The sequence below is a fragment of the Nicotiana attenuata genome, unplaced genomic scaffold (genome assembly GCF_001879085.1).
Source record: "Nicotiana attenuata strain UT unplaced genomic scaffold, NIATTr2, whole genome shotgun sequence".
NCBI lineage: Eukaryota > Viridiplantae > Streptophyta > Magnoliopsida > Solanales > Solanaceae > Nicotiana > Nicotiana attenuata.
The window spans coordinates 12653-22108 of NW_017673247.1; the positions used below are offsets into that span (position 1 = coordinate 12653).

The 9456-nt window shown below is 37.9% G+C and overlaps 1 protein-coding gene across 1 annotated transcript; it reads right to left on the minus strand.

Annotated features, from left to right (window-relative positions):
- Positions 1 to 407: 407 nt before the first annotated feature.
- On the minus strand, positions 408 to 2308 carry LOC109215828 (dirigent protein 16-like). Its single transcript, XM_019379943.1, has 2 exons — positions 1806 to 2308; positions 408 to 937 (listed from the first exon to the last, which is right to left on the minus strand). The coding sequence occupies exons 1-2, from the start codon at positions 2203 to 2205 to the stop codon at positions 594 to 596; spliced, it is 744 nt and encodes a 247-aa protein (XP_019235488.1). The 5' UTR covers positions 2206 to 2308; the 3' UTR covers positions 408 to 593.
- Positions 2309 to 9456: the final 7148 nt, after the last annotated feature.

The window sequence follows — 9456 nt, forward strand, 5'->3', positions numbered from 1 at the left end:
AAACGAGAAAAGGAGAAAAGGAGAAAAGAAAAAAAAGAAGAAAAGTAGCATAGAAATAAAAAAAGAATTGGAGAATAAAGAAAAAATTCCCCACAAAAACTACTATGGGTAGGAAATGTAATTACTTTATGGGTAGAAAAACAAATGGGTAGACAAGGGTAAATAGTTTTGTTTTTTTGGGTAACTGTATCATTCTCCCAAAGTTAAACCCATTAGTTATCCATTGGTTATCCATTTTCTAAATGAATAATATGGTTCTTATTCATATTTGACTCGTTTTTAAAAGGTTCATTATCCAACCCATTTTTTAATGGATAATATGGGTGGATAACTGTTTTCTTTTAATCATTTTGTCACCACTAAGTGTAACAAACAGAAAAAATATGAAAGCTGAAAAGTACAACAAATCAAGAAAAAAAAAAAACCCAAGTACATAGGATTGAGATAAATTGTTACTGAATACAAAGGATATATAGATGTTTACAATTCAATGCCAGAGTGAGACAGAAACAAAACACAAAATCAAACTGATTACAATTTTTTCACACAAAACAAACCAAAATCTCTTGTTTAAAGATTAAACAAAAGAAATATCAATAAGTTAGATGAACAGTAATCCTTAACAGTGTCTCTGCACCATCTGTAACATGTTGACCAGCTGGTATTAGGGAACGAATCTCTGCAAATCCACAAGCATTTTTAAACTTACCAGTTCCTCCTGTAATTGAAATTCGAGACATGGGACTTGCAATTCTATAAACTCCAAAGAAATTGAGACTATCACCATATTCTCCTCCTTCAAACATGGCCGAAAACGCCATCATTTGAGTACTTCCATCAGCAGAGCTTGAAACATAGATACCTTGAGCTTTTCCAAGGTTTTGTGTGCCCAACTCTGGGGATGAAGTCAAGTAGTCGTCGATAACAGTAATGGTACCTGTTGAAACATAATATAATAAAGGTTAATAAAAAACGTCACGTTTGTGATAACTTAAGCTAAAATAATATGATCACACGGTTCAACATGGTAATAAAGCATGCAAGAGGTTTCTCGCTCAAATCTTAGTGCCACCCAAAAAACAAAAAATATTTCCACATTTTTGGTCAATGAAAAAGAATTAGACCTACACTTGAGGTCGTGTTAAGATATAAGTAACATAGTTAAGATTGTTAAAAGTGTAATTCCTCTCAAAGGTTGAGCCAAGATTTCAAGATTATAGGTTTAGAATTTTAATCCTTTTAAGTTACCGGAATCTAAATTAATAATTTATATATATCCAGTGATTTTTTCAAGGAAGGGGAGCCATGGAGCAACGGTCAAGTTGTCTCAATGTGATCTATAAGTTACGGGTTCGAGCCGTGGAACCAGTCATTGATGCTGGCATCAGGTTAGGCTGTCTACATCAAACCTCTTGAGCTGCGGCCCTTCCTCGAACCCTGCGTGAACGCAGGATCCTTTGTGCACCAGGCTGCTAATAACTTTTTCTAAACAAATATAGAATTTGAACCAAAGCTATTAGGTTCGCTCGAAGTCGTTCCGGCACTCTAGCTACACCCCTGATTCCATTAACAACTTAAAATTTTTGATAAGATGATCACACAGTTCAATATGATAGCAGAGTAGTCATAAGATTTTAGGCTCAAATCAAACCACTACCCAAAAAGCGGAAAAAATCCATGTTTTTCGCCAAGGGAAAATAATCATGCTGACACGTGAGAGAACATGTTGAGGCATGTTGAAACATACCAATATAAATAAGGTAATTGAAAGTATGGTATCTCTAACAGCTTAAACTTTTACGTACCAAAGCCGAGGCCCAAGCCATCAGGGCCTAATTGAGTAGTCACAGTAGTTTGGCTATTCTGGTTACCAGCAAATGTTGTGCCTGCTAAGCCAGTTCCTAGTGGAACACCATTGATATTGAAAGTTGGGATTGCACCATTGGAATTGGGAATTGCCACACCATCTTTGGGAGGTTGGAAACCAAGAGGCCTAGCAAAAGGGACTTGTCCACTGTAAATACTGCCTAATAATCCGGTTATCGGTCTAGCTGTTGGATTACTGCCTCCCAGAATATCATGCATGTATAATTCCAGGATCGGTTCGCCAGGAGTTTGAGTATCAACTGCAGAAACAAGTAGTGCCAAGTTGATTATTGCAAATAAAATAGCAAAGAAAATGGAGAATGGTGACTGACTTAGCATTTTGGGAATTTGCTTATCAGGGAAAACAGAGGTTTTTCTTTATGTTTTGGGTGCTGGATTAAGATGTTTTCTTGAATTGATTATACTTAAATTAGCTCAACATTGGCACTTTATATAGAGATGTGATCATAATGAGAGGAGGTGGAGTTGTTGTGAGATAGAGTAATGTTATTAACTGTTGGAGTTATTGTAACAAAACCTCACAAATTTTTGTGTCATCCATTATATAATTAACACAAACAGAAAGTTCTGTACATATTAATTTGTGTTTTAAAATATGTTTAGTCCTGTTAGTTGTATTTCGTTTCTTTGTAATTCAGTAGAAAGGAGACCTTTACAAGTAAGAATTAGTATTATCTGTTAAAGAGGACCATTACAGATCAGAGAAATGATCCATAGCCCAATTATTGAACCTAATCCATCTTAATTCTAGCTTTTATTTATTCTTATTATTATTATGTTCTTCGGTTTCTTTCCTAATACTGGTAGTTTGGCAGTTAATTTGTTATCTATATTATCTATAACTAGCATAAAAACTCGGGCGATGCGCAAAAATTTGACATAATATTAATCTTATAAAATTATGATCTAATACATCCTATTAATTTAATAAATATTAGTTGTATTTTATTATTTAATATAGTGTGCAGAAATATAATACAATCTATACAAAATTAAAGGATACATATCATACAGTAATCAAATAAATCGTTTGTTCGTTTTTATTTTTATTATTGAATTAGCAAGTACTTAGTACTATTGATACTTTTCTTGAGTGATATTTATTTATTTTTTATTTTTTAATTAAATAAAAATATAAATGTCATAACATTATCTCCATCCTCCTCTTTTCGTACATTCCTTTATACTGTAATATATATATATATATAATATATATATATATATTATATATATATATATATATATATATATAATATATAATATATATATTATATATATATATAATATATATATATACATATATATATAATAATATAGTATCTTTATATTTTTGTATTTTTCATTTGAGTTGAATGTTTCTTTATTTTTTATTTTTGTTTTTTTATTTTAAAATAATTTTAAAACTCCAACTTAAAACCACACCCCAATTTGAATTGGCAATTTTTTATTTTTTTATTTTCGTTTTTTATTTTAAAATAATTTTAAAACTCCAAAATTGAAACTTTTCCCCAAATTGAATAGGTAGTTTTTTTTTAAATTAATATTTTTGTTTTTTTATTGTTACTAATTATAAAATATCTATATTTATTAATTCAAATAGAATAACTAATTAATTCAAAACTTAAAAAGGTTTTTTTAGTTAAAAAGGTAGTTTATTTTGTCTTAACAATGTCACTTGGCTTTTGGTGGTTATGTCACTTGTCTTAATAATATGCTTTTGCCTCTCCTTTTATTATATATAGATTAGTGGTGGCAAAATAGTTATCCACCCATATTATCCATTAAGAATGGACTGGATAATGAACTTTTTAATAACGGATAGAAAATGGATAACTAGTGGGTTCAACTTTTACATTTGTTACGCCTCAAATTTGGGGTTCCTCAAGTTTAGAAGATTAAGAATTCTCCCAAAAGTGATCATATTCAAGAAGTCGTGGATAATATGGATATTCAAAATATACGCCGGTTAACCCATTTTTTATCCGTATTAAATATGGATCGTGTCGGATAATTTATCCGTTTTTTACGTTATCCGTTTTATCCCACCCATCTCCGGCCCGACCCGCCCGTTTGCCACCCCTGTCTATAATCCGAGTAAATTTATTTAATCGGATATTCAGAACAGGTGCAAATTAGTTTGACCGAAATAATCAGATAAATCACACTTTAAAATTTAAATCCCGCAAATATTTGATACCTATTGCGATCAGAACAATCTAAAGAGCAAGTATGTCATGTTGAATGATTGGAAACAGCTTGGAAGCTGATATTATTCGCATTACAAAGCTTTTGCTGATTTGACATTTTGGTTTACTCAGGGTAAGGGTGTACTGTGGGCCGGGTCCAGCCCGGGACCGCGAGCCCACGGGCCGGTCCAAACGGTCCCAAAAGCCACTGTGGGCCGATCCTCTATGCTGAGACCACCAGCCCGGGACCGTTTAGCCCGGGACCGGCTGGCGGGCGGGCCGGTTCAAACGGGCCTAACGGGCCCAACGGCTATTTTTCAAAAAAAAAATTAAAAAAAAGGCCAACGTTTTGAAGTTTAAAAACTAGCCGTTGGCCTGCCAATTTAGCCGTTTGGCTTTTTAAAAAATAGTCATTTGGTCCCCAAACTTTATTTTAACCCAAAACTTTTTATAATTACACTTTTTCCTTTTTCTCAACTATAAATACCCCCTCATTCTTTCATTTTTACTCACAAAATCATCAATCTCTCTCTAATTTTCTTCTATAATTGCTTACTGTATTATTGCAATTTGTGAAAAATTATGAAGTTGGTGAATTGAAGTATTCAAGTCTTCAACGATATACAATTTTCAAGAAGTTGTTCGTCAATTAGGTAAACTCGTTTCAACTCTTAAGTTTTAATATTATAGTTTTGTTTGTTTTAGTTTGTATAATTATAATTAATATGGCCTTTTCTTTGAAAAAAATGTTTGGTGGTAAGGGAAAATCTGAAATTGGTGAATCTAGTCGCCAAGCTACTATCCCTCCCCCGGCTCCCCGACCCAGACCTGTTACCCGTCCTCCTCCACCTATTATTCTTGATAGTGATAACCCTTGTTTTCAATTTAGCGATAGTCAATTGTGCCATGATGTTGCACCAGGTCAACAATTAAATGATGAATATATGAATGCTCTTTATCCTAATGAAACTATTGATGAAAATGATGAGGAAAATGATGATTTAGATGAAACGCAACCGGATTTAGATGATACACCTACTAGTCCTGTTGTTAACCCAACTGATAATAATTCAAATGATGCCCCGCCTGACCCTCCTGGAGTAACCCCTACTTTTAATAGACAACGTTCTAAACGCCCCGAAACATCTCTTGTTTGGCACTTTTTTACTCAACTAAGAGAACAAAATAAGGCTAAGTGTAAAACTTATGGGTCTTTGATGACTCATAAATTTGCTGGAGACCATAGCGGTACGGGTAGTTTGACTAGACACATAAAGACACACCCTAGAGATAAAGCTAGATATCTTCAAATGAAAGCGCAGCTAGAGGGGAGAAGTGTAGGTATTGAGGTTAACCCTAGTACCGGGTCAAATCTAGTTCAACCGGGAATTAACACTATTACTGGTGGCATTTTATATTACGATCCAAATAAAGATCGTGAAGAATTAGCAAAAATGGTTACTGTTATGTGCTTACCCTATAGTTTTCCTTCTAACCCTCACTTTGTGCATTATATTAGAAAAGTTTTTAATACTACTTATAAAGGATGGCCTCGCGCAACCGTAAAGAGCGATATTTATAAATATAAACATGAATATGAACGATATTTGCGGTATTTATTTACTCATATAGATTGTCGCATTGCTATTACCACTGATATTGGTAGAAATGGTAATGACTGTGATTATCTGTCACGACCCCAGTTCGCCCTCCGTGAACATGTCGTGATGGCACCTAGTTCCAATAACTAGATAAGCCTAACAATGCGGAAAAACAACATAACTTGCAGAATAATTAATTAAAACTGAACAACTAAAAGAAAACTGTATATATAACTGCCGCTTGGCATATACAACTCAAAATAAATGCGGAAGACTTCTATAACACCCCAAAACCCGAAAACTCACGGGAACACAAGCTAATGAAAAGTAATATACGGCTCTAATCTCCAGGATTTGTCTAAACAAAAGTACGAAAGAAGGTTAAATACTACAGATAGAGTAAAGAGAGAGACTCCTTGGTCTGCGGACGCTGCAGAACTACCTCAAAGTCTCCGTAGCTCTCCTGGCCTCAAGGATAGTGCGCCTGAGATGAAGTACCTGGGTCTGCACATGAAAAACATACGCAGAAGAGGCATGAGCACACCACAGCGGTACTCAGTAAGTGCCAAGCCTAACCTCGGTTGGGTAGTGACGAGGAAAGGTCAGGGCCCTACTGAGATAAAACACAATATATAATAGGTTAAGGGAAACAATATAGATAAAGTCTACAGCGAGAATCTAAACAGGATAAATAAGGGAAACAGTAATAGGAAGCAGAAACAAACCAATATAAGGAATACTGCTCACAACAGGAAGTAATAGCCGGGGGCCTCTTGGTATCCCGAGGATCTCTTGGTATCCTCACCATATACACTAGGGATCTCTTGGTATCCCGAGGATCTCTTGGTATCCTCATCATATACACGAGGGATCTCTTGGTATCCCGAGGATCTCTTGGTATCCTGAAATCTTACATTTTACATGTGCCAGGGGTCTCTTGGCATCCCGCACCTCAGTCCAGAACATAACAAGTACAGGGGATTTCCCGGGATGTCGTCCCGTAGTCCCAAATTTAAAGCATACAATAACAGCCCAAACATTAGGATAAATGCTAAACTCAGAACAAGTAATAGAAATCCTAGCCTAACATTCTTCACGTAGTATAAAACAAGACAGTTTAAGCACTTAAGCAAGTAAGTTAAATAAACATGCTTCTTTAAACTAGCATAGGATAAACTTGCAATTCAAAATATCAGGTAAGCAAGAAAATTTCAATTTAAAAACTTCAAGTAAAATAGATTTCCAACAATTAGCTCAGGTACGCGCTCGTCACCTCACGTACGAGGCTTTCAAATATCAATATCATGTCCTAAGGGGAAGAGATCCCCCACACAAGGTTAGACAAGCCACTTACCTCAAACCGGCTCCAAAATCAACTCGAAACCACACTTTTGCCACGAGTATCCGACTCCAAATGGCCCCAATCTATTCTATTCAATTACATATCATAAATAACATCTCAAGCAACTAATTCTACTATTTAATTTAAAGCTAAGACGCGAATTTAGGTAAAATGACCAAAACGCCTTTCAGGCCAACGTCTCGGAACCGGATAATTTTTACATTTTCAGAACCCTCGTACCCTCACGAGTCTAAGCATATAAAAATCTCCCAAATCGGAGGTCAAACACCCACTCAAAACTCAATAGTTTGGTCTATGAAGTTTTCCCCATTTTTCATTCAAAAATCCGAAATTAAGGATGAATTCGTGATTAGATTAGTGGGTTTTAAGCATAAGAGAGTAGAGAATCGTTGCCCTCGAAAACCTCTCGAAATTGCTCCCAAATCCGAGCTCCCAAGCTTGAGTTTTGGTGAAAATGGCTAAACCCTCGTTTTGAAGTGTTTATATCTGCCCGGTGATTTAATGAATCGCGAACGCGGAAGAAGTCACGCGTTCGCGAAGAAGGAATTTGAAGACTGCAAATTTTGTGCTTCGCGGACGCGGAAGCAGGCTCGCGAACGCGAAGGAGGGAAGTATGGTGGCCAAGGATTTACTCTTCGCGAACACGTGGACGATACGCAAACGCGAAGGGTGGACTCTGCAAGTTACGCGAACGCGATGGGTTGTACGCGAACACGAAGGAAGAAATAACAGGGCTTAGCGAACGCGGGTCACTGAATGCAAACGCGATGAAGGAATTTGTCCTCCTCCCAGATTACTCTACGCGAACGCGTGGAGGAGGACGCAAACGCAAAGAGGAAAAAGGTCTGCAACTGCTGGGATCAGTTTTTCTGCAATTTTAACAACACAAAAATGCCCCATTGAGCATCCGAAACACACCCGAGGCCTCCGGGACCTCAACCAAACCTACGGACACATCACATAACATCATTCAAACTTCTACCAATCCTTAAACCACCTAAAACAACGTCGGAAACTCGAATTAATCAATGATTTAAGCCTAAGAACTTCAAATTCTATCAAAACACGCTTTCGATCAAAAACCTAACCAAACCTCGTCCGAATGAACTGAAATTTTACACACACATCCCAAATGACATGATGGAGCTACTGCAACTTCCGGAATTCCATTCCGACCCTCGGATCAAAATCTCACTATCGGACCGGAAACTTTAAAAATTCAAACTTCGGCATTTCAAGCCTAAATTAGCTACGGACCTCCAAAACACATTCCGAACACGCTCCTAACCCCAAAATCGCCTAACGGAGCTAACGGAGCCATTGGATTTCCATTCCGAGGCCGTCTTCACACTGTTCCGACTACGGGCAACTTTCCAACACTTAATCTCTCATTTAGGGACTAAGTGTCCCAAAACTTTTCGAAAACCCAACACCGAACGTCCCGGCAAACCAAAATAGCAGAAATGAACTTAGGGGAAGCAGTTAATAGAAGATCGGGGCGTAAATTCCAAAAACGACCGGCCGGGTCGTTACATCCTCCCACACTTAAACATTCGTTCGTCCTTGAACGAGCATAGAGAACATACCTGAAGTAGTGAAAAGATGAGGGTACTGGCTGCGCATATCCTGCTCGGTCTCCCAGGTCGCCTCCTCGACCGGCTGACCCCGCCACTGAACCTTCACGGACACAATGTTCTTTGACCTCAGCTTCCTGACCTGCCTGTCCAATATAGCCACTGGCTCCTCAACATAGGATAGATCCTTCTCCAGCTGGACTGAACTGAAATCCAACACGTGCGACGGATCACCGTGATACCTCTGGAGCATCGAAACATGAAATACTAGATGAACCCCGGCCAAACTGGGAGGTAAGGCAAGCTCATAAGCAACCTCCCCAACTCGCCTCAAAATCTCAAAAGGGCCAATAAACCTCGGACTCAACTTCCCTTTCTTCCCAAATCTCATAACGCCTTTCATAGGCGAGACCCGAAGCAGAACCCGCTCTCCAACCATGTAGGAAACATCACGAACCTTCCGGTCCGCATAACTCTTCTGTCTGGACTGGGCTGTACGGAGTCTATCCTGAATCACCTTGACTCTCTCCAACGCATCCTGAACCAAATCTGTGCCCAGTAATCTGGCCTCACCCGGCTCGAACCAACCCACCGGAGATCTGCATCGTCTACCATATAAGGCCTCGTACGGTGCCATCTGAATGCTGGACTGATAGCTGTTATTGTAAGCAAACTCCGCCAATGGCAAGAACTAATCCCAAGACCCTCCAAACTCAATCACACACGCACAGAGCATATCCTCAAGAATCTGAATAGTGCGCTCTGACTGTCCGTCCGTATGGGGGTGAAATGCTGTGCTCAACTCCACCCGAGTACCTAGCTCCTGCTGCACGGCTCTCCAGAAC

What these genes read in the sequence shown, in the direction of transcription:
- LOC109215828 (XM_019379943.1), bottom strand. Translation starts at nt 2,205, where the DNA reads ATGCTAAGTCAGTCACCATTCTCCATTTTCTTTGCTATTTTATTTGCA. An exon ending in TGGCTTGGGCCTCGGCTTTG is followed by an intron (nt 938 to 1,805) that starts GTACGTAAAAGT and finishes ATGTTTCAACAG; the next exon opens with GTACCATTACTGTTATCGAC.